At 63.0% G+C, this 23794-nt stretch overlaps 6 protein-coding genes and 1 non-coding gene across 7 annotated transcripts; 3 read left to right on the top strand and 4 right to left on the bottom strand.

Annotated features, from left to right (window-relative positions):
* Positions 1–246: 246 nt before the first annotated feature.
* On the bottom strand, positions 247–1749 carry VTJ83DRAFT_1265 (uncharacterized protein; the record flags this gene model as incomplete). Its single annotated transcript, XM_071007405.1, has 2 exons — positions 247–1003; positions 1124–1749. The coding sequence occupies 2 exons, from the start codon at positions 1747–1749 to the stop codon at positions 247–249; spliced, it is 1383 nt and encodes a 460-aa protein (XP_070870618.1).
* A 721-nt stretch (positions 1750–2470) lies between these two features.
* VTJ83DRAFT_t9 lies at positions 2471–2570 on the bottom strand. The gene has a single exon. It is a non-coding gene; the product is annotated as a tRNA-Val (tRNA).
* A 595-nt stretch (positions 2571–3165) lies between these two features.
* On the top strand, positions 3166–5486 carry VTJ83DRAFT_1264 (uncharacterized protein; the record flags this gene model as incomplete). Its single annotated transcript, XM_071007404.1, has 6 exons — positions 3166–3199; positions 3325–3413; positions 3513–3802; positions 3865–4286; positions 4381–4417; positions 4481–5486. The coding sequence occupies 6 exons, from the start codon at positions 3166–3168 to the stop codon at positions 5484–5486; spliced, it is 1878 nt and encodes a 625-aa protein (XP_070870617.1).
* A 608-nt stretch (positions 5487–6094) lies between these two features.
* Positions 6095–8535, bottom strand: VTJ83DRAFT_1263 (uncharacterized protein; the record flags this gene model as incomplete). The annotated part of the gene is made up of 4 exons (XM_071007403.1): positions 6095–7538; positions 7608–7780; positions 7853–8083; positions 8191–8535. The coding sequence occupies 4 exons, from the start codon at positions 8533–8535 to the stop codon at positions 6095–6097; spliced, it is 2193 nt and encodes a 730-aa protein (XP_070870616.1).
* A 554-nt stretch (positions 8536–9089) lies between these two features.
* VTJ83DRAFT_1262 (uncharacterized protein) lies at positions 9090–15297 on the bottom strand (the record flags this gene model as incomplete). Its single annotated transcript, XM_071007402.1, has 4 exons — positions 9090–9145; positions 9367–12034; positions 12112–14661; positions 14734–15297. The coding sequence occupies 4 exons, from the start codon at positions 15295–15297 to the stop codon at positions 9090–9092; spliced, it is 5838 nt and encodes a 1945-aa protein (XP_070870615.1).
* Positions 15298–16274: 977 nt separating this feature from the next.
* Positions 16275–18007, top strand: VTJ83DRAFT_1261 (uncharacterized protein; the record flags this gene model as incomplete). Its single annotated transcript, XM_071007401.1, has 4 exons — positions 16275–16495; positions 16555–17679; positions 17756–17923; positions 17980–18007. 4 exons carry the CDS (start codon positions 16275–16277, stop codon positions 18005–18007), a joined length of 1542 nt encoding a protein of 513 aa, XP_070870614.1.
* Positions 18008–19267: 1260 nt separating this feature from the next.
* On the top strand, positions 19268–20707 carry VTJ83DRAFT_1260 (uncharacterized protein; the record flags this gene model as incomplete). The annotated part of the gene is made up of 2 exons (XM_071007400.1): positions 19268–19765; positions 19868–20707. 2 exons carry the CDS (start codon positions 19268–19270, stop codon positions 20705–20707), a joined length of 1338 nt encoding a protein of 445 aa, XP_070870613.1.
* Positions 20708–23794: the final 3087 nt, after the last annotated feature.

The following is a 23794-nucleotide window of genomic DNA, read 5'->3' as shown; positions in this document are numbered from 1 at the left end:
CACCACCTACACAGTACCTCATCCCCCCACCCAAGGGTATATCTCTCTGTTCCCATTCTCCCAACCCGCCAGACCCCCCGCCCCGCCCCCCCAAAAAAGACTCTTCTTCCAGAGCCTATCCCAAATCCTCCTCCATACCAAGGGGGTATCAAACCATCCTCAAAGTGAACCCGGCGCCTCTCTCCTCCTTGTCCCTCCTCGCAAAGATGCCCCCGAAATCCACCGCGCCAAAATCCAGGCCGCCGCTCACCTGCGCGCCGCGCGGCGGCGCCTCGGGGGTCTCCCTCCGTCTCCGCCGCTCCTGGCCGGCCTTGCTCGGGAAGGTCGGGAACATGGCCTCGGGCTTGGGCCGCGGGTCCTGGCGAAAGTAGTCGTGCTCGAGCATCTCGCGGGCGGTGGGGCGGCGGGACGGGTCGAGGGCGAGGAGCGAGCCGAGCAGGGACGCGCCGGCGGCGGTGAGGAGGGGGAACGCGGCGCGGACCGACGGCGGGGCGGGCCGCGGGGCAGCTTGAGCCCGCGCGCGTGGGGCAGGCGGCGGAAGCCGGGCCAGGCGTCGTCGGACGGGGTGCCGCAGAGCTCAAACACCCGGGCGAGCTGGTCGACCTCGTTGCGGCCCTGCAGCAGGGGCTCGCGGGTCAGCAGCTCGCCAAAGACGCAGCCGACGCTCCACATGTCGACGGCGGCGCCGTAGCGCGTCTCGCCGAGGAGGAGCTCGGGCGCGCGGTACCACAGCGTCACCACCAGCGGGGTGAGGTTGGCGGGCGGCGGGTCCGAGACGTAGCGCGCCATGCCAAAGTCGGCGATCTTGAGGCGGCCGCGGTTGTTGAGGAGCAGGTTGGAGGTTTTGAGGTCGCGGTGGAGGATGAAGTGGTCGTGGAGGTAGGCGAGGCCCGAGGCGAGCTGCCGGAGCAGCGTTTTCACCTCGGACGCGAGGAACGGCGACGGCATGTCCTCGAGGATGGATTTGAGGTCGTGCTCGAGAAACTCGAGCACGAGGAAGATGCTGCGTTCCGGGCGTAGGTGAAAACGACGTTAGAAACACAAAGCAAGGGCGCGCGGTCGTGCTGCCGGGTCGAGGCAGAGAAGGGGAGGGGGAGGGGAGAGGCCAAAGGGGAGGGCGTACCTATCGACCTTGCTTGCGTCGTCGCCCACCACCACCTCGAGCAGCTTGACCACGTTGCCGTGATTGCAGTCCTTGAGGATCTGGATCTCGCGCAGCCCCGTGACGGGCACGCCGCTGCGGTCCTTGGGGTCCATCTTGAGCCGCTTGAGCGCCACCACCTGGCCCGTCGCCACGTCCTTGGCCCGCGACACCCACCCGTACGTGCCCTCCTCGATGTCGTTGAGCTTGTCGTAGTTCTCGACGCTGCGGCTCCGCCCGAAGGTCCCGCCCTCGAAGCGCAGGAGGTTGGACGGATCGGCCGCGGTCGTCTCGGAGGAGGGGGCATGGGCTCGTGGGGCCTCGTTGTCGTCGTCGCGGTGGTCGTCGTCGCCGTGGTCGTCGCCGTCGTGGTTGTCGCGTTCGGGGGAGAGCCTTCGTCGCTTCGCGGGCGGGCCGCGATCTGGATCGTCGCCGGCTTGCTGCGATGTGGACGCGGCGGCAGCCTCGCGGGCCTTCCTTTCGGCCTCGAGCTTGCGCGCCTTTTCGGCCTTGAGGCGCTTCTTCTCCTCCTTCTCCTTCTTTCGTTGCGCCTCAAGCGCGGCGTCGGCCTCGTCGTCGGCCCAGCGCGACTTGGGCTTCGATGCCATGGCGTTCGGCTGGCGGGGCTTCGCAAGGGTGGTTCGGTCCCGGATGAGATGGCAATCCAGGCGCCTAAGAAATCAAGAATTCGATTCCGAGTCGTGTGGCGTCTGGCAGGTGGCGGTTGTTGTGGAGGATGAGCATCTTGGAAGCTGGTGGTCGGCCGAATTATTTGGAGATTTCCCAGTTGGTCAAAGCGTGCTGAGGTTGCCGGGGACAGGGGATTCTGATCTGACAACCGCACTACCAACACATACCATAGTACAATACGTAGTCACGTAGTCATGACTTGGTTCCTTCTACTTACACGACCTTGCTTATGCGGCATACTATAACTCCCTGGCCTATCTGTGCGACAGGCCATCTTGGAATCACCAGAGCTGCTGGACAATGTCAAAGCATCTTTGCTTCCTTTGAGTAATCACGAGCACTGGAATGCCACCTCGCCTTGCCGTGCATGACTTCATTGGGTTCCACTGCGCCGTACTCAGTACTCTTGTGTTTCGAGCTGGCTCCGCTGACACATTTGAGCCGTTCCCGCCAGCATTGTCAACCACCAATAACTAACGTTGAATGAATGCTGAATTGGCGCATTCAGGCAACTCAACCCTGGAACTGGAGGAGTACTCAGGACACACAAACATACACAAACAAACAAACAAAAAAAGAAAGTCCCCAAGCAACCAAATAGAGATCAAGGTACTGGGAGGATTGGCATGGAAAAAGCAATGAACGACCCAGGGATCGAACCTGGCACCTTCTCGGTGGGAAGAACCCAGCTGATTCACTTTTTGTGAACGAGACGTGATAACCACTACACCAGTCGTCCTTGCGTGGTGGAACGTGCCGAATGTTGGGGTTATCGCGGGGTGGTGGGGAGGGGGGTCTTGGCATCAGGGAGCTTCCAAAGCTGCGAAGCTGTGCTTCGTAATGAAAGTTATGCTGGACCCATTCAACCATGGCTTCCTGTCTGTACTGCGTACTGCGTAAATGCACAACAAAGCATTTCTTGTAGAACGTGGGTGACTTCTGACATGGCCAGCAGGGTGGTTATCCACCAGGACAATGACTCTGTTTCTTTTTGTTCATCAGACCATACGCTAAGCTTGAAGGCATGGTGGTGGTGGTGGGGGGGGGGGGGGGGGCGCCCGGCCAGCAAGCTGAAGAAGGTAATGAAACCAATCGTGGGCTCCGCCGCCCTCGGGGGGGTCAGCTCGCCGCCTTTAGGGAGTCGCTTCTACTGCGTATAACTTGGGCACAGCCTCGCCAAGCTTGCGACCTGAATCCACTGCTTTGAACTGTGTCATTGCCCCTGACACGGTTCACCCAGCGACCGCAAACCGCGTTCCTCCGTCTGCCGTCCAAACCCCCCTCCCCCCTCCCCCCTTTCGTTCTGGTCCTGCGATCCAACCTCTCCCGTCCCAATGGCTGGCCGATTCGTGCGCGCGTCGAAATATCGTAGGCCTCCTCCTGGCCCAACATGGCTGCCCTCCCGCTCTTGCGATGCGCCCCCCCCCCCGGGGCATAGCGTCGATGGTCAATGGCAAGCAGCGAGGCTTTGCTAACCCAACGCCTCATCCCAGGACACGTCTTTGGAAAGCCCACCAAGAAGGAATTCTGCTACGACAACCTCCACATCAGCCGCAATGCCTGGGACACGAACCTGGTCAAGGTACCGACTTTCCTTTGCTGCCCCGCCCTCGCGCCGAGCGTGCTACACCGCAACAAAGACGCCGCTGGACCCGGCCTCTGACCTCTGATCGCTGTCCAGGTGAACCCCGAGTACATCTCGGTCAACTGGGAGTCGGGCGGCGGCGGCGCCTTCGCCGTCATCCCCCTGAACGAGCGCGGAAAGCTGCCCGACCAAATACCTCTCTTCCGGGGCCACACGGCCGCCGTCCTCGACACGGACTGGAACCCCTTCAACGATCGCATCATCTCGTCGGCCTCGGACGACGGAAAGGTCTTCATCTGGGAGGTCCCCGAGAACTTCACCCTCTACACCGACGCCGAGGAGGTGCCCTCGGTGTCTCCCGTGAGCCGGCTGTCCGGCCATTCCAGGTACGAGCTGCCGCCCCAAGCTGCCGCCGCGATCGCGTGGCGCCGCGCTCACTCCGCTGCAGAAAGGTCGGCCACGTCCTCTTCAACCCCGCCGCCGCCAACATCCTCGCCTCCTCCTCGGGCGACCTGACCATCCGCATCTGGGACGTCGCCACCGGCCAGACGGGCCTGACCCTCCGCCACCCCGACGTCGTCCAGAGCCTGTCGTGGAGCGCCAACGGCTCCATGCTGGTCACCACCTCGCGGGACAAGAAGCTCCGCGTCTGGGATGTGCGCCAGGAGAAGCCCGTGCATGAGCACCCGGGCCACGAGGGCGCCAAGAACAGCCGTGCCGTCTGGATGGGCGAGCACAACCGCATCGCCACGACGGGCTTCTCGCGGATGAGCGAGCGGCAGATCGGCCTGTGGGAGCCCGGTCGGAAGGATCCCATCGGCGGTTTCACGTCGCTTGATTCCATCTCGGGCGTCTGCATGCCCTTCTGGGGTAAGCCTCTCCGGGTCTGGCCAAAAAGAAGGCTTTGCGGATATGCGTAGGGAGCATGTTCTAACCGGGCGTCTCTCTCTCTCTCTCTCTCTAGATGACGGTTCCAACTGCCTCTATCTCGCGGGCAAGGGGTGAGTTTTTGCGCCTCCCGAAACGTGTGGGAGACGAGACCAGAAGGCTGATTCTTTGTCCAGCGATGGCAACATCCGCTACTTTGAGTACGAGAACGACAAGTTCGAGTTCCTTTCCGAGTACAAGTCGGCCGACCCGCAGCGTGGCATCGCCTTCGTTCCTCGCCGCGGCATCAACGTCCACGAGAACGAAGTCATGCGCGCCTACAAGACGGTCAACGACACGTACATCGAGCCCATCTCCTTCACCGTCCCCCGCCGCGCCGAGACCTTCCAGTCCGACATCTTCCCTCCCGCCACCGGTCTCAAGCCTGCCGTGTCGGCCAAGGAATGGTTCGATGGCAAGACGGCCCTCCCGCCCAAGATCGACCTGCAGAGCATCTACGACGGCACCGCCCCGGTCGAGGTGCCCGCCGACTACAAGCCGTCTGCGGCCGCTTCTGCGCCGGCGCCGGCGCCCGCGCCCGCCCCCGCACCGGCCAAGAAGGAGCCCGAGACCGCGCCGGCGCCGGCGCCCGCCCCGGTCCGCGCTCCCGTGTCGGTCAGCGACCAGAAGGCGTCCATCTCCGCCGCTGCCAGCAAGTTCAAGGACGCCGAGGGGGAGGACGAGGAGGACGACGGCGCCGAGACGTCGAGCTTCGAGGAGATCTCGCGGCCGGCGCCGCGCACCACCTCGGCCATCCCCATCCGCGCCGCAGCCGCCGCTGCCAAGCCCCAGCCCGTGACGACGACCGCGCCGCCAGCGGCCCAAGCCAAGCCCGCCCCCTCGCCCGCCCTCAAATCCCCCGCCGCGGCGCCCGCCCCCGTTTCTACCTCCTCCTTGACCCCTCCGCAGCCCGGCCCGCCCAGCCCGGCCGTCGAGGCCTCCCTCTCGGAGATCAAGCAGCTGCTCGAGCAGCAGAGCCGCACCATGGCGGCGCAGAGCGAGCAGATTGCTGCTCAGACGCAGCTCATCGCCCGTCTGACCAGCGAGGTGGAGACGCTCAAGAAGCGGGTCGGACAGGGCAGCCAGGACCAGATCGAGAGGATTCGGCAGCTGGAGCTGGAGCTTGAGGCGGCGAGGTCTTGATTGAGCCTCTTTTCCTCCTATCTCTCTCTCTCTCTCTCTCTCAGAGGTGGAAGCGGGGGGGGGGGGGGGGAGAAGGGGCAGGTTGAAAGGGGTTGCGACGAAGGTGAGCGGCGATGATCCGAGTTACGTTTTGTAAGCAGCAAGCACAATGGCGATGGAGATTGGAGAGCGCTGGGTTGAAGCGATGATGCGAATGGTGATGTTGGAGTAGGATCGGCGTTTGATGCCAAGGAGGGAAGGGGACGGATCCGTTACAGCCAGCACATATTATTACCTGTCTGACTCTGTTGGGGGCTCAAAGAAATATTTCAATACACAAAAAGTTGAGGCCCGTCTTCCTTTCCTCGGCCGGAGTTGAACAATAGAATACACAGCTACATGCCCTGTTCTCTCCCAAGCGTTTTTGCCTTTCTTCTCGGCATCGTTGACGATCCTGCCATGACCGGTCGCTCATGAGGGTTTCCTTTGGCGTGGAAGAAAAAAAAAATACCCTTTGGTCCCGATGGTATGGATGGGTTCGTACAGATGCTACAAAGAGGCGACATAGCCGCCCCGTACAAGCGATTTCCTTGTCCAGGCCCAGGCATATTAACCATATTTTTTCGCCCTCATGGATCACCAGCGGTCTTGGCCTTCTTCTCCTCCTCCTGCTCAGTCCCATCCCTCCTCGGGTCAGCATGCACGCCCGTATCCCACACCACCAGCCGGCCTGCGCGCCGCCAGTCGTCGCTGAACGCGCCGTTCCACGCCGACCACGCCCTCCGCAGCGTCACTCCCATGCTCTGCCCGGCCCCTCCCGGGCCTTCAAAAAACCTCTTGAGCACGGGCTCGATCCCTTCAAACCCGACGATGTACCGCGGCACCTCTCCCGCTCTGGCTCCCGCTCTGGCTCCCGCTGCTGAGCCTGCGCCTGCGTCCGCGCCTGCGTTTGCGTTGGATCCCGAGAGGAGAGGCCACATCTCCTCCCCCAAAAACCCGACGCCGTACCCGGCCTCCCCTTCGGCCTCGCGGAGGTAGAACCGGTCCGCCTCGTCGAGGTACTCGGCGCGCTCGCGCGACCCGGGGGCCGTGTGCAGGGGGGGCTCGCACGTCAGCGCCCTCGCGCGGAGGGACGGGTAGACGAGGTGCGAGCGCCACGGGGTGGAGTGGCAGGGGGTGAGGAAGAGGGCAAAGAGTTCGAGCCCGGCCTGGCCTTCGGGGTTGTTGTTGCTGCTGCTATCGTTGGTCCATTTGTTGTTGATGGTGGTGGTGCTGCTGCTGCTGGTGCTGCCGAGAGCGGTGGCGCCGAGATCGAGAGCATCGGGGTGGAGACGTTCAAACTCGGAACGGAGAAAGGCAAGAACGGAAAGAGGCGCGGATTGGTGGTAGAGGGATAAATAGCCGGCGAGGAGGAGGTTGATGGAGAGCAGGTTGGCCAACGTCACGGTGCGGCGGAGGACGGTGTTGCGGTTCTGAGAGGAAGAAGGGGCCGTCGGAGGGGCGGCGGGCTGGGTGAAGAAGGAGGCGATGTACGGGGCGGCGAGGATGTGCAGGATCGGGAGGAGAGGGTAGATGAAGCGCACTTCTTTGTGGGAGATGAGGGAGAGGGTGAGGATCATGGTCAGGGCGGCGGTGGCGAGCGTCGCGAGGGTGCCGGGCTGGAGGGAAGATGTCCGCGGCCTCGAGGAGGCTGTGGCCTTGTAGAGCCCGACCAGGGCGAAAGGAAGAAAGGTGGTGGTCAACAAGGGGACGCCCTGGGAGAGGTAGTAGTGCCAGGGCATGTGGCCGTAAAAGACGGCGAGCGACTGCGAGATGTTGAAGTACAGCCACTTGTAGGGCGGGAAGGCCCAGAAGCCAAAATACAGGCGGTCCGAGACCATCGACGCGGCCAGCACCGACAGACCGCAGAGGACAATCTCGCGGAGGAGAAGAATCGCGGCGGCCATGGTTGGGGACCACCGGCCAGGAGACGTCAGCGCCGACAGCGTCCGCCCGAGCACGACGAGCCAGATGAGCAGGTTGGTCGGTCGCAGCAGCACGGCGACTGCGGCAAGCACGAGAGATATCCGGAGGCTGGGCGAGGTGAGTTGGGGAGACATTGCACGGGTGTGCGTGACAGACGCGGCGGGCCCTTCTTCGCACCTGTTGACTCTGTTCTTCGGAAGCTGGGTTGGCCCCTTGCGGGCCTCGGCACCGGAGAGCACTTCCCAGGGCCAATAGCACAGGGCGGCGATGGTGAGGGTGGTCTCGAGAGAGTTGGAGAAGGTCCTGGTCGAGCAGAACCACTGCCAGGGGCTGAGGACCGTCATCCAGAGCTGGGGCAGGTCAGCATCGCCGAGCGAAGCCAGGCAGCGCAAGAGAGAGAGAGGATGGCGGAGACAACCGACCGCAGCCCACGGAGCATGGCTTGCTCTTCCGTAGACGTCCATGGCGAGCTTCCACGTAAAGAAATCGGCCAGCGCGGCAAACACGGCTTGCAGGGCGCCGGGCAGGGCGACCAAGATGAAGGCACGGAACGGCGGGTAGAGGCTCATGGCGGCCATGGCGCCGTCTACGGCCTTGTACGCCGCGGCAAAAACGGCCGGGTGCAAAGAGGATCTCAGCTGGTGGTGCCATTCCTGGGCGGCAGATTGTGGGACGTCCCCATGGTCAGCCATCTAACTCGTTCGCGTGCTCTTGCAGGCTGCGTGTGAGGCTGATGCCATCAAGACGGAGGGAGCAGTACCCAAGTCAACCAGGCGCCGCTGTTGCTGCCAAAGGCCATGTCCCACGCCGGCTCGAGAGCCTGGAAATACTCGTCGGGCTGGAAGAAGGTGCGCACGCAGAGGGCATTGATGAAGCGGAACATGAGAAGCACGCTGAGGATATCCTTGATCTGGGCGGCGGCGACCTGAGCGTGCAGCTCTCCCGGGGGTTTCGTCGCCTTCGGCTCAGGGGCTGGTTCTGAGCCTGCTGCATCATGACGGTCGGCAGACGAGGAGCCAGGCTTGTGCCGTTCCCGCAGCCCGCCGGCCGAGGCCAATGAGTCCACGGCCGAACCTAAGCCCGTTGGGGCCGTGTCCGGGTCCATTGCGGCGGTTTTTGGCGTCAATGCTGGTTTGGTTTGTTTGTTTGTTACAAGGAGGACGTCAACCGTGGCCAAGGAAACCCGAGATGCCAGAACCAGGGGTGGGCCAAGACGTTTGAGGCTTCATTCTGATTGGCTCAGTGGACTTGCTTCTGTGGGTCCTGCGTACCTTGCTGGCTGCAGATGGAATGATTGCTTTAATACTAGTAATCATAGTATAACTATAGCTACCAACTTCATCAGGACGCGGAGGACAGAATACGTAGAGTGGACGGAAGTCATGCCAAATACGGCGCCAACAAACTTCAACCTATCTTTGCATCTTCTTCTCGAGTGTATAATGCGTCTATTTACAATTATCGTATTTGTCGGTGCAGCGACCGTCGTTTTGTCTCTCTCTCTCTCTCTCCATGTCATCTTCCCATGGCCCCATGGCAGGACCAACAACATTACAGGTTCATCATGATGACCATGGTCTTGTTTGGGGAAATTCTTTTTCTTCTGCCTCCCTCCAGTTGTCGCTGAGGTGACCATGGCGAGCTGGTGTACCTTGCTCATTATTTGCATTTTCCGGTCTTCCCCCTAAACACGAAGCCGATGCATATCTTTCCGGCTGTGAGTTGTATCATGTTAGCCGCTGTCTCTGTTTCCAAACCCGAAGTCGTTGAAGAAAAAAAAAGACGAAAAGAAAAAAAAAAGTAAAAAGGAAAGGGGAAAAATGAAGGGAAGGGAGAAAAAATGGGGGGAAGAGGGGGAAAAGAAAGAAGAAAAGAAGAACAAATGGAAAGAAAAAGGGGGAAACAAGAAGAGAAAAGAACAAAAAAAAAGACTTACTCCCGCAAGGATCATGCAATCCCTCCTTCCTGTTGTACTCCGTCTCGATATGGAACGTCTTCTCAAACTCGGAGCTGTAAAACACGAAATGCTCCCCCATCCAGGTGACCTTGTTCCCTCGCCCGCCGCCGCAGTCCCAGTTGTGAAGCTGCCAGCATTCGTCGATGGTCTCGTCGACGGCGCACAGGTCCGAAGGGTAGCAGACCACCTTGCCGTTGACGCTGATCTCGGCCTCGATGCGCACCCCGATCCACCCCGTCGCCACCGCCACCATCCGGACCTCCACGCACGGCTCCGGCTTTTCCACCTTTTTCACCTGGCACTCGTCGCACTTGTTGACCAGGGTGCAGTGCGGCGCCGCCCGCTTCTCCGCCTGCTGCACCTCGGCGAGCAGCGCCCGCCGCGGCGGTCGGACGGCGGCGGCCGGTTTCCTGACCTCGAACTCCTCCAAGCCCTGTAGCGTCGGCCCCTGCGTCGGGATGGGGACGGCTCCCTGCGCTCGGGGGGCCGTTGCTCCCGTCGCCGCCGCCGCCGCCGCCATTGCGATCGGCTCCTCACCGGCGCCCAGCAGCGGCACCCCGGCCGTCGGCGTGGCCTCGGCCAGCAGACCCCTCCTTGCCTTGGCGTAGATGCTCGCTCCCTCGGGACACTCGACGTTGAGGTGCTGCTTGACGCAGAACTCGTCGCTCTTGCACGCGAACAGGGCCTCGTTCCGGTAGTCCAGCAGCGGCAGGTTCGGCGCGGCCAGGTCCGCCACGCACACCGATCTCTGCCCGCACACCAGCTTTCCCGACACCGAGCTGCAGTACTCGAGCGTCTTCCCCGCCAGGCCCTGGCCGCACGACGACGGCGCCGGCGCCGGCGGCGCCGTCACGCACACCGTCTCGGTGTTGCACACGTACCTGCCCCCGCTGCCGCCGCACCGCGTGGTGACCGTGGACGACGCGCAGGGCGTGGGGGCCGGCAGCGCGGGGAGCGCGAAGCACGACGTCACGGGCCCGCAAACGACGCGCCCGCCGCTGCCCAGGCAGAGCGTGCTGGTGTGCGGCACCGAGTCGTCGGGGCACGAGATGGGCCCGTTGCCGCCGCCGCCGCCAGGCAGGCCCGGGAGAGCCGTCGTGGTGGGCAGGCGTGTCGGGTCGGTAAAGTGCGGCGGCTCGCCCGTCCGGTCGGGCCGGCACCAATAGTCGGTGCAGTACGTCCCGCATCCCGAGGCGCAGGTGGGCGACGGCGAGCCGGGGAGGTAGGTGACCGACTTGGACGGGCCGAGTTGGTCCTGCCCGCCCACGTTTCCGTTTCCGTTGCCGTTGCCGTTGCCGTTTCCGCCGCCGGGGGGGATATACGAGCACTGCCCTCCGCTCTGCCTCTTCGGGATCGGGCTCGAGGGGTTGCTGCATGTGTCCGGGATAGGGTCGTCGTTCTGCAAGAGGGGCGGGCAATCGACGTCGGGGGAGAAGACGCAGTCGACGCTGTCCGTCCTTTGCCCGTTCCACACCACCGGCACGAGAGGCCCCGCCGGGGCCGCGTATCCGGCGAAGGGGATGAAGGTAACTCGGCGGGCCATGCGCGTCACCCACGACTTGACCAAGGCCGGGGTGTCAAAGCGCCCGTGGCCCGCGACGTTCAGGGAGCGCCAGTAGGCGATGAGCGCCGTCACGGCGGGCGCCGCGAACGACGTGCCCGACTCCTCCACTAGGTCGCCCGTCCCGGCCAGGGCCACCATGACGCCATCCCCCGGCGCGTGCACCGTCAGCGCGGAGCCGCCCTGCGAGAAGGACGCCCTCTGCCCATTGATGTCGCTCGCGCCAACGACGATGAGGTTGGGCAGCGTGCCGTCGCCCGCCCAGATCGCGGGGTAGGAGTCGATGTCGGGCGTGACGTCTCCGCTGTTTCCGGACGCGACGACAACAACCACCCCGAGTTTGTCAAACTCCTTCAGGAGCGACTCCAGAATGGCGGATACATGGCCTTTGTCGACCGCGAAGGACAGGTTGACGACGGAGTTGCGCGCGCGATTCTTGGTCTTGATATCATGCAGGGCTGCCACAAGGGCCTCGACAACCAAGAGAAGTTCCCCGAGGGTCCCATCTTGGGAGCCTTGCCACCAGACGTCGGTCCAACCCGTCGTGACAAGGGTGACCCGCCCTCCCATGCAGACGCCGTTCAAGGCGCCGACGGCGATGGACGCGACCATTGTGGAGTGTCCGTCGTCGCCTTGCAACAACCCTTCCCAGTTCCCGTAGATCTTGCGAGGGAGCGTCTCGATGCTGCCGTGGGCTCGAACGTTGTCGAACGCCGGGTGGCTCTGCTCGATGCCGGTCTCGATGATGTAAATGACCTGCCCGGCGCACTCCAACGCGTCTCGCTGATACCTGTACTGGTTCCCGACCCCAGAGGGGTCTTGGGCATACCAGCTGCCATCCCAGAAGTTGACCATGGGGGGGATGCTGAGGTGAGACAGCCCCCAGTTCTTGGCCCAACTCGTGACGCGCTTGGCGTGCTGGTGTCCTGATGAGCGTCGGCCGCCCTTGGCGGCATTGTCAGTCCCGTTCCGGGCGTCCGTGTCTTTCACATCGCGGCCGGCCGCCGTGCGCTTCCGCCGCGGGGTAGTGGGGGGCAGCGGAACGACATAGGCTGGCGGGTCTGGCATTTCGAGAACCACCGCATGCTAAGGATACCGTATGGTTAGATGAGAAAAATTCTCCATCGGGATAGGCTGGGGGCACGAGGCGGGCTCCAACTCACCGTGCTTGTCGACAAGTGCTGCTTATAGTATCCGTGCTTGAGGTTCTTCAGGTAGAAGAAGGCGACAAACAAAGGATCAGGCGACTCGATGACCGTGTACGACTGGAGCTCGCCCGCGGCCATGGCTTGGTCGAGCTGAGTCCTCAGAGCCGCGTTATAATCAAGATGGTTCTTCACATAGGCCACGTAATCGTTCCGCTCGTTGTCATTTCTGCAAGAGCCGCCCGGGGCCCGAGGGTCGAGGCGCATGGGCTCTCCGGCGTGGTCGCTGCGGCCGCTCGTCGCATTGTTGCTCGCAACAACGTCCTCGTCGCCGTCGATCTCCACCGCCCGGGGCGTGGGCTTCGGGGAAGGCGCGCAGGCCGTGTTCGTGGTGATGAACGTCGCATCCGGTATGTTGCAGCCCAAGATGGGAAACTCGCTGGAGAAGGTGTGCGTGGTGACGGTGCGCACCGTGCCATCGATCGTTCGCGTGCCATATGAGGTGGTGTCAATGGTAAGCGTCGCCGTGACCGGCTCGCAGGGGGTTGGCTTCGGAGGCGCAGGCGGAAACGTATCGCCGATGGTCATCAACGGCCACGGGGGCAGGCAGCCGACGGTGTGGCAGAGCGGGTCGAACTTCCAGCCCGGAGGCAGGTCGATGAGGTCGAGGGGCGGCGGGCCGGGACCGATGCGGCCGGGGGGCAGCACGATGTCCCACCATTCGACGCGCAGGTCAAGCTCTATCCAATTTATGCACAAGAAGAAGAACCACGAGTCGCACCGCACCCGCGTGCCGCCAGGCGGGGTGGGCTGGGTAGCGTCCGTCACGGGCGTGATGACGTGCGTCACCGAGGGGAAGCGGGTCGTGGATTGCTCGGGGTCGGGCGGGGTGGAGGAGGTGTGGTTCGGGAGGGTGATGTTATGCGATGGCGTGATCTTGCTGGTCGGCGACGGAGGCAGGGGAGGCCCGGGCATGTTCGTTGAGTTCCCGGGGGTTCCGGGGCTTGTCGAGCTGATGTCGTAGGCACCACCCAGGGGTGGCGGCAAGACGGTCCGCGTCGTCGTCTGGCCGTCCTGGCCCGTCACCACCACCAGGGCCGCGGGCCGCTGGAAGCTGGGACGCAGGGTGACGACCGCGCCGGCGGGCTGAGCGGTCGTGATGTATTGGTTGAAGAAGCTGACGACGGTGACGGTGATGGTGGTCGCCGAGGGGAGCACGACCACGGTGGTGGTTGTGGTGCCCACCTCGAGCGTCGCCGTGTAGGGCGGCAGCGTGATGGCCTTGGGCTCGGACAGCGAGCTGGGCGGGAAGACCATGACGCATGGGGCGTGGCACTGCGCCGTAGGCGTCTCGAAGACCTCGGGACCCACGTATACCACGTCGCCGTACTTGTCGTCGTCCGAATCTCCCGAGCCCGTGACCTGGAAGTCGATGCTCCAGACCATGGTGCCGCCGAAGCACTTGGAGTCGGCCCAGGCCATCTTGGCCGCAAAGGTCTCGTCGTCATCGTAGCCGATCCACTGGTCGTCCCAGGTGATCTGCTTCATCATGGAATCGGGAAGGTATTGCGGAGTGAGCCCCTTGCGCTGGATCAGCTGCTGGATCTCGTGCAGGGACATGACGCCGTGGAAGTTGGTGCAGGGAGCTGGGTTGCTGGGACCGGCAAAGGGACACAGAAGCTGGTTGCAGCTGGGGTCGGCGAGCGTATACCCGCGGCCGTACATGGCCAACCCGAAGTTGATCTTGCTGAAGTCGAGACCGTCGTACCAGAGCGGCACGGTGTTGTTGGCGATCTCGCGAATGTCGGCCTGGCCGCGCACCTTCTTGCCCAGGGCCAGGACGTCGGCGTCCCACGAGCCGTGCAGGTCGTACGCCATGAAGCCAAAGAAGTCGACATAGGGCTCCATGGCCTTGGGGTCGAACCAGCGCAGGTACCAATAGTCCGGGGCCAGCGTCAGGCTGATGCCGTAGGCGTTTCCGTACGCCTGGCGCATCTCCCGCACCAGGAGGACCAGCTTGCGGGTGTCTTCCAGCTTTCTGCCGCCGCGTCCCGGATCTCCGGGGTACTCCCAGTCCAGGTCGACGCCCTGGAAGCCATATTCGTCCATGTACTCCTTGACGGACTGGATGAACGCGGCGCGGCGTTCCGGGGTGGCGCACAGGTCGCTCCACGTGGTGTGGGTGCTCATGCCGGGGTCGCTGAAGTCGAAGCCGCCGATGGCGATCCACGTCTGCAGCCCGTCCTTTTTCAGGCTCGTAAACTCGCGCATCATGGCCGGGTCGTCCGAGTGGGCGGGAGCGATGCGAAAGGTGACTGGGTCGACCGACGCGAACGAGTAGAAGAGATGGGTGTAGCCCGTCGTGTTGAGATGCCGCGGGGCGACCTTGTTGCAGGCCCGGTTGCGGACGTTCCACGACTGGTAGTAGCCGACCATGCGGCCTCTGGTGCTTCCGCCGCCGTAGGGACATCCCGGCGGCTCCGGATGCACATAGCATGAGCCGTACCCGGCCTGGCACGGCAGCGTGCCGCGCAGCGGGTCGGCATTGTGGCAATACGAAGCAGTCGTCTAGACAAGTCACGGTCAGCCTATCCCGTCCGCCACGCTTCATCCAAGGGAAGGGGGGGAGACGCTACGCACACCGCACCAGCCCATGGCCGAGCAGCACAGCTTCATGCCGCACGGTATCTCGCCGTTCTCGCTGTACTCGCCGCACATGGCGGTCGCCGTGCAGTTGGACCGGCAGCCTTCTCCGCAATAGTCAGGCCCAAAGCCGCAGATCTTGTCCTTGCTGCAGCAGCTGCCGTCAATGCAGGGGCCGTCGTCACAGCGCAGCGGGCCGTCGCGCTTCCCCAGCTCGAAGCTGCGGTGGACATCGCGGGCGGCGAGGAACGTCGACTGGCCCAGCAGATCCGCATCGACGGCTTCGCCCAAGGCAGGGTGTAACAGAGGCTGCGGCGGCGCCCTTGCCGGGTTCTGATGGGTAGGGCCCCGGAAAGCGTCCGGGTCCACGGCACGCCGCCGTTGGATCTCGTCAAACTGCTGCTGAGCCTGATGGACCTGCCGCTGGCTCCGGTATTGACGCAGGCTTGCTGGCCCTGAAGAGGGGCCGTAGGGTGTAAAAATCATGGTGGATAAGGAGAAGAGCATCAAGATGCCGGCCAAGACCCAGGCGGCCGTCGCCAGAGATCCTGCGCGCGGCATGTTGATGGTGTGTCGCTGGCTGGCGGCGACCTTTGGGAATGGAACAAAGCATCCACAGCGATGCCATGGTGGCGCCGTATATAAGAAGACATGGTGATGGCTGGCTGTGGTTGACAAAACTACGTCGTATGCCGCGCCGGGCCGCCCGCCTAGAGCGCGGGCGCGGTGTTTCCTGGAAGCCGGGCCGGTCGTGCTAGGGGGAGAGAGCTTCAAACCAGGCGGCCGCGATGTGACTCTGTGCTGACAGCAAACTCCACATGTCCACCCCGACCTGAGTTGCATCCGAGCGGATACCGCTGAACTCTCATCTTAAATCGCCCTGCTCAATCGCAAGAATCACGACTTGGTCTGTCGCAGGTGTGCTGGGATCGGAGAGTTGAACATGCCGTCCCTGGACGGTACAGACAAACGAACCACGCAGCGGTGAGCCCCTGCGTTGGGAAACACCCTCGGGAGAGGGCATGAAGCCATTTCATGTCAAGCGCCATGGTCGAGGGCTGGGGCGCATCACCGGATGCAGAAAGGAAAGCGTTGCTAGGGCTGACAGGGAGAGTCCAAAACGCTGGCGCCGGTAGGATCCCGGCACCCGGTGCCCTGGCCCGGGCTCTCCTCGGCGGTGAAGCGAAGTGAGATCGAATGCTCAGCAGAGAAGAAATTTCTTCGACTCACCTGGGCCAGAACGCCGGAGGTCCATCCCGAACGAGGGACGAAGCGTTTGATCTCCGCTGCGGAGGATCCCCAGCGCCAAATTTAGGCAGCCAGGGGAAAGGTGAAGGCGACTCCACAACGAGAACGACTGTACGAAACCATCCAGCCATGGGTCTGTCGTCGTGGATGTCGGCGGCTGCTCAAAAAGTGTCAGGGCCGCCCACAAGGGCGACGGGAACAGGCCCGGACATCCTGGGGTCGGGGGAACGAGGCGAGATAAGACGACCCCGTGCCGTCCCTCGCCCGAGCATCACGGCCATCCAGTCATCATGATGTTCACGCGGACGGCTCTTCTGGGACTTGCGTCCTCCATCGCCGGCGTCGTGGTCGCCCAGGGCACGGCGCCGCCATGGCTGGCCGGTGCCATCACCGAGGACGGCACTTGCGGTCCCAACACGCCCAACAACTGGGTCTGCACGCCAACATGGGGTGCTTGCTGCGGAGCGGACGGACGATGCGGGAGGAAAGACGCGTACTGCGGTGAGGGATGGTGCGTGCCTCGGCGAGAAGCCTGTCCAAGATGCTCCAGAACTGACCGTCTCTCGACAGCCAACCCCTCTACGGGAACTGCAACGCGCCCCCCTGGACAGGCGTTCCCTCCCCCGACGGCTCCTGCGGCGGCACGAACCTGTACAACTGCACCGGCTCCGCCTTTGGCGCATGCTGTTCGGCGAGCGGACGATGCGGCGACACGCCGCAGCACTGCGGGACGGGCTGTCAAGACCTGTTCGGCGAGTGCCTTTCCAGCAACGTCACGACGGACGGGCAGTGCGGCTCCAACGGCAAGGTCTGCACGGGCGGACCTTTCGGCGACTGCTGCTCGGCCGGGGGGTGGTGCGGCAGCTCGACGGACCACTGTGGCGCCGGATGCCAGCCCGGCTTCGGCGCCTGCTCGGCGCCCTCGGACGTGTCGAGCGACGGCCAGTGCGGCTCGGCCAACGGGAAGACGTGCGCCGGATCGGCGTTTGGCAACTGCTGCTCCGCCGGCGGCTGGTGCGGGAGCACCGCGGATCACTGCGGCGCTGGGTGCCAGGCGGCCTTCGGGACCGGCTGCACGAGCGGGAGCGGGAGCGTGTCCACGAACGGCGAGTGCGGCAGCCGGAATGGCAAGACGTGCAGAGGCTCGGGCTTTGGAGATTGCTGCTCGGCCATGGGCTACTGCGGCGGCACTGCTGACCACTGCGGTGCTGGCTGTCAGTCGAGCTTTGGCACCTGCGGCAGCGGGAGCGGAAGCATCTCCACCGACGGCCGATGTGGCTCCTTCAACGGCAAGACGTGCGCCGGCTCGGCCTTTGGCACCTGCTGCTCGTCCACCGGCTTCTGCGGCAGCACTTCTGACCATTGCGGTGCCGGATGCCAGTCGGGATTCGGCACGTGCAGCAGCGGCAGCGGCAACATCTCGACCGACGGGAAATGCGGCTCCAACGGCAAAACCTGCAAGGGGTCCGCGTTCGGGAGCTGCTGCTCGAGCACTGGCAACTGCGGCAGCACTTCTGACCATTGCGGCGCGGGCTGCCAGAGCCAGTTCGGGACGTGCAGCAGCGGCAGCGGCAACATCTCGACGGATGGCCAATGCGGGTCGAACGGCAAGACGTGCGTCGGCTCCGGGTTCGGGAACTGCTGCTCGAGCACTGGCAACTGCGGCAGCACGGGGAACCATTGCGGTCAGGGATGGTAAGTGAACCGGCCTGTCAAGCATGTCGCATGGCATGATGAGGACCGCCGAGCTAACGCGCCTGCGTGTAAACAGTCAGAAGAGCTTCTCCAGCTCGTGCCTCACCAGCAACATCCCCTCGGTGGACGGCACGTGCGGCCCGAGCAAGGGAGGCTGGACGTGCAACGGCGGCAACTTCAACAACCAGTGCTGCTCTGCGGGCGGCTTTTGCGGGACAACGAGCGCCCATTGCGGTAGCGGATGGTATGTGATCCTCCCGAAAGGCGACGAGGGATCGGTGCTGACACTTGGACGAACAGTCAAAAGGGGTACGGGCGGTGTAATTGAGGACAAGGTCATCGGAGAGCATCAGAGAGAGACAAGAAGGAGACAAGGAGTGACGGGAGCCATCGACGAGGTTCATCTTCAAGAGCCATGCGATATTCAAGACAGATCTATGTTTTTCGGCGTGCAATCCTTCTCGTGTTGCCATGTGCCATGGGTGGTCCATCGGTGGAGATGGGAAAACCATCCACGATATGAAGCCGAAGTGGTTAATAACGTTCCATTGATAAGCTCGCCGTTGGTGGTGGGGTTGTTGCGCCCGGGTTAGGGTTAACAGCAGTGACAAATCTAAATCCCATGATTGGATGATGGGGCCGTGGAGGTGGAGCCGGGCTCGGCTACTTGCCCCGTGTCCTGCCGTTGCTTTCCGCTGTGGAAGCGAGAGCACCCTGGACATCCCCGAGCTTTTCCCTCTGTCGACGTCATAGACTTTGACACCTTCGAAAAAGCACCCCCAAGTGAGCCCGTGCCGGTACGGCTGTAGATACGGTAGCCAGTCGAGGCTCAACAGCATTGGTTCGTGACAGCTCGTTAGAGCACGACCATGGTCGTTTTGCAACGAGCCATTACGGCGCAGGGCCGCTCAAACATGTTCGAGATTCCGGTTCTCGCAATGTCATCATCAACGCCGCTCTGCATCGGCATAGGACAGGGATGGCCAGGCCCACGTGAGAGGGTCGCTGCCGTCATCGTGCTGCTCAGGGGCCGGAGAACCGTGCCGTTGGCGGGCGTCGTTGCAACACTGACTCCTTGTCCTGCTCGAGCGGCGCGCCGCCCACTCAGGCGGCCTTGGCCGGAGCTGTCGGCGGCATAGCTCGGGGCGCAGGGGGGGAGGGGAGAGAAGACTTGATAAAGTCGAGGTTCCCGGCCCGAGCCATGGTAGAGGTTTTGTCTTGCCTTCGAGTCTCCCTTCTTTCTGTCAATTGTTTGGCTTTGACCCAAGTTGCCCGGACCTTGGCATCTGTAATCCGTCGGCGCCATTCGCCGCTATCTCTGTCCCTGACCGTCCCAGGTTTCTTGTTATCCTGTCCCTTGCCTTTGGTGGGGCATTACGTGCATGTGTCCCAAGGACCATTGACCGCCACCACCCACTCACCACCGCTCCCAGCTGCCCTGCCTTCGCCCTCCCCCCCTCTCCCCCTGAACAACGACCTTGCGAACCAACATATCGTACCGTGCTCTGCCTAGAACCACCATACATTACACACGCACGTACACACGCAGAGCGCTTCGCCTTCATCAACATCCAACGCAACAGACACCATGGCTCCCCACGCTGACAAGGATACCTCCTCCGGCGGCCAACCCCTCAAGGACCGCTACCACGCCGCGTCCACCAAGAGCGCCATCGCCGCCGAGCACGAGTACGCCGCCCATAACTACCACCCGCTCCCCATCGTCTTCGCCCGCGCCCAGGGCGTCCACGTCTGGGACCCGGAGGGCAACCACTACCTCGACTTCCTGTCCGCCTACAGCGCCGTCAACCAGGGCCACTGCCACCCGGAGCTTGTCAAGGCCCTCACCGACCAGGCCTCCCGCCTGACGCTGAGCTCGCGCGCCTTCCACAACGATGTGTTCCCCGTCTGGGCCGAGAAGATGCGCACCATGTTCGGCTACGACATGGTGCTGCCCATGAACACGGGCGCCGAGGCGGTGGAGACGGCCGTCAAGATCGCCCGCAAGTGGGCGTACAAGGTCAAGGGCGTCGCTCCGGGGAAGGCGCTGGTGTTTGGCGCCGCGGGCAACTTTCACGGGCGGACGGTATGCCCCTCTTCCTTCGCCCTCCTCTCCTTGGACCCCTTTTTCTCGCAACCTTGTCTCTGCGGCACCCTGTTGCTAACCCGCCGCCGCCCTGGCCTCTAGATGACGGCCGTCTCCCTGTCGGTCGACCCCGAATCCCGCGACAACTACAGCCCTTACCTTCCCAACGTGGGCGCCGTCAACCCATCCACCGGCCAGCCCATCCGCTACAACTCCATCCCGGACCTCGAAGCCGTGCTCTCCGCCCACGGGCCCGACACCGCCGCCTTCATCGTCGAGCCCATCCAGGGCGAGGCCGGCGTCATCGTCCCGGACGACGACTACCTCGCCCGCGCCCACGCGCTCTGCAGGCAGCACAACGTCCTGCTCGTCTGCGACGAGATCCAGACGGGCATCGCCCGCACGGGCAAGATGCTGTGCAGCGAGTGGGCGGGCGTCCGGCCCGACATGGTGACGCTCGGCAAGGCCGTGTCGGGCGGCCTGTACCCCGTCAGCTGCGTGCTGGCGGACAAGGAGGTGATGGGGGTCATCGAGCCGGGCACGCACGGGTCGACGTACGGGGGCAACCCGCTGGGCTGCGCCGTCTCGATCCGGGCGCTCGAGCTGGTGGAGGAGGAAGGGCTGGCGGCCAAGGCGCAGCGGCTGGGCGAGACGTTCCGGGAGCGGGTGCGCGGGTTCCGGTCGCCCCTCGTCGCGGAGGTGCGCGGCAAGGGCCTGCTCAACGCGGTGGAGATCGACGAGAGCAAGACGCAGGGCCGCACCGCGTGGGATCTGTGCCTGCTGCTCAAGGACAAGGGCGTGCTGGCCAAGCCGACGCACGGGAACATCATCCGCTTCGCCCCGCCGTTGGTGATCACCGAGGAGGAGCTGAACAAGGCGATCGACGCCATCGGGGAGGCGTTGCGGGAGCTGCCTACCGCGAGCATAAGCGAAGGGCATTGAGGACCGGGCGTGGTTGGTGCGGCATCTTTATCATCGTCATTATCATTATTATCAGCAACAACAACAACAGCCGCAGCATCAGCAGCAACAACAACAGCAACAACAGCAACAGCAGCGACAGCAGCGACAGCGGGTATCCTTGATCATCATCATCATCATCATGGCCGGGGGACAGGACCGGCTCGGTGTTGTGGGTGTATGTGTCCACATAGGGACATTTGTGTTTTGTGATACCACGTGTTGAATAGGTAGCACCTCGGTCAGGTAGCATACCTAGGGATTGTCATACAAGGAATGAACATCGTTTTTGGACGACTTGATTGGATTTTTAGAAGCATGAGAGGCTCGACAGCATCCTACCGGGAGCGACTGGGAGCAAAAAATAGTATACATAGCCTCTGCACGCCTCACGTCGTCGAGGTATCAAGAAGGAAATGTCGGCAAAGGTCTCATTCTCGTCCCATCGATATGTGATGCTGTCTACTAGGTCACATACAAACACACACACAGAGATACACACACACAAGTCTCGAGACGCATTGATAGATGGGATATCGTTTTCCTACCGCGCGTCTGTCTGTCTGGCTGGCTGGCTGGCTTACGGCAGGCAGGCAGGCAGGTCTCCGAGCTCACCGGCCCCCCGGTCGGGTTGAGTAAGGTACCAACGCTTGGCCTCAAACGTTCTCGACCAGCTCACAAATGGCAGCGCGACACATTGATGATGGCTACCCAGGGCTGTGGGGGGGGGGGGGGGGGGGGTGGTTGGTGCATCTCCGCCAGGTTCTCCTCTCCGCTCTCTCCCTATGGCCGGTGACTGTGACGGGCAGGATGATGGGCGTCGGATATGCAGCGCATGTACATGCACGGTACATACCTATATGCTACCCCGTAGCTATTTGCTGCTTTCTCTCGTGCCGTACCGTGCCGTGCATCGTCATTGGCTCCCCTCCCCTCTGCTGGTCCCCCGATCCGAGAGGTCAAGGGGGCATGCCAGGACGCCGGGCCTGACGGAGCCAGTCACGTTGCGCTTCTTGCTGCACGTCGATTTCTCCATGCTGCTGCTGCTGCTGCTGCTGCTGCTGCTGCTGCTGGAGAAAGATCCATTGGGCAAGCTGAGTGGCTGGGACCGGAAAACGTTGGCTGAGGGCCTGGCGTGCCAGGTGTTGTGGGTGATTGTGTGTGCCTGTGTGGGGTCGGGCTCTGCTGGCGAGGTGAGGTGGCGGTTGTCAGTCGGTTTCCCTTTTCGGAAGAGGCATGCATTCCAGACTGCGTAGTTATATGTGTGTGTGTGTGCGTGTGTGTACTGTGTATGTGTGCGAGGCATCCATCATCCGCGTCTATGCGGCGGAGAGTACGTGTTTCTCTGTGCCTTAAAGCGAGGCTGCTGCAGGCAAGTAGACCGCAAAAAAAAGGACGGACGGACGAACGACAACCGGGTGTCCGGTTGGCCGCGGACAGGTCGAGCACCCGGTTGTCCGGCAGAGTCCGGTGACCCGTTTGCAGGAGAGAAGCCTTGGACTTGGAGGACACGCTTTGGGATACCACGCTAGACGCTATTTCGAAGCCTCAAGCCCCCGGGGCAAAACGTGGCATCGGCCCCAACACCGACGACCCGTTTAGCCGTACAGTAAGTGCACATAGTCCCTGGCTGTTCTGCCTCTCTGGAGATCCGTAAGCCGGAGACGCTAATAGAGGTCCGTCAAGGTCTCCCCCGGGGAAGACATGGGCAGACGGACATGGCCAGCCATCGGTCCGTGGGCAGCGTGGCAGCGTAGCAAACAGAGAGGCGCACAGAGAAGAGTGTGGTTTGTGGTTGGCTGCTTTCACCCGTGACGCTTGGATCTTGGGATGCATCTGCCCATCAACGGTCCGGGGGGGAAACCCTGCTGCCGGGCGGAGGGACGCCGTGTGAGTAACACGACGTCAACGCCGTCCTGATTGGGGATGGGGGAACAGGGGAGGTCTCGAGGTTCTGCCGGCGATGCGCACAGCAGCGAACCGCCATTCATTGGAGTCGGGGTTGATGCAGGAGACGTGAGCCATCAACCAAATCCCCCCTTGGGGCTCACCGATGTTGGTGGCGACCCCGTTCTTGTGTCGTCATTTGTGTGCGCGGCCCGGGACCAGGGGATGCCGACAACCAGCGACCAGAGAAGCACCGAGGAGGAACACTGCTAACCAGTACATACTGCACGGGTGCATCACTGTGTGTACGCAGCCCCTGACCCCCTTCTCCGACTCGATCTTGGTTAGGCCCGGTCGTCAATCTGGGGCCCAACCGTCCGTGCCCTTTCAGGTTGAGGTCGGCGGTGGGCGGTTACGGACAGTAAGGAAGAACGGATGCCTCGTGCAACTTACTGTGTGGGACGGTGTTGTTGCAGCCGTTCCTGGGACCCGTCCACCTGACTTGCTCCCCCCCCCTCCCCCCCCTGCCCCCCATGCTGCCTCCGTCCACACCGCGCTCTCTTGGGCGTTTTTCTGGACCAACGATGGCGGCTCTGCTGTTCCACCAGCGGGAACGAGCGAGGTGGGTGGTGGGTGGTATGTGGTGCATTGGTGGATGCGGGATGGCGGTCAGGGGAACGGCATGCGTCTGGGGTTGCCGTCAGTACGCGTCATGTTGACGTTTTGCCCATCTCCACATCTTCGGTTCTTGAATGGATGGGCCGGCGAGACATGGGAAACGAGCGTCACGATTCCGTCGACGCGGATGCAAGCTGCTTGAGATGGTCGCGCTTCGCCCCAGGCCGCAAGGCATCCGTGTAGGCATGCTATCCCGGCCATGCCTTCACGCCCCTTGGGCCTACCAAGTACACGGAGTGGAGTGTACTTGGTGCACTACTGCGATAGCATCTCACCGTGCCTCGTCGTTCCCGTCTAAGCTTTCAGCCTATCCCATCCGGCTGGCAAGCCACGAGCAAGCGCAAGCACCCTGATTGACAGGCCTGGAGGATCAGCGCAGGGCAGCACAGGGCAGCGAGCTGCCGCAAGAGCAAGCACCGCATCGCATCGAGTCACGTCGAGGCGAGCTGCGTTGAATGGCCGCGGGAGAAGTCGGGAAGGCCAGGACACCGCATGCCGGTTCCA

Source organism: Remersonia thermophila, chromosome 1 (assembly GCF_042764415.1).
Source record: "Remersonia thermophila strain ATCC 22073 chromosome 1, whole genome shotgun sequence".
In the NCBI taxonomy this organism is placed as follows: Eukaryota; Fungi; Ascomycota; class Sordariomycetes; order Sordariales; family Chaetomiaceae; genus Remersonia; species Remersonia thermophila.
This window is presented reverse-complemented; position numbering and strand designations above follow the sequence as displayed.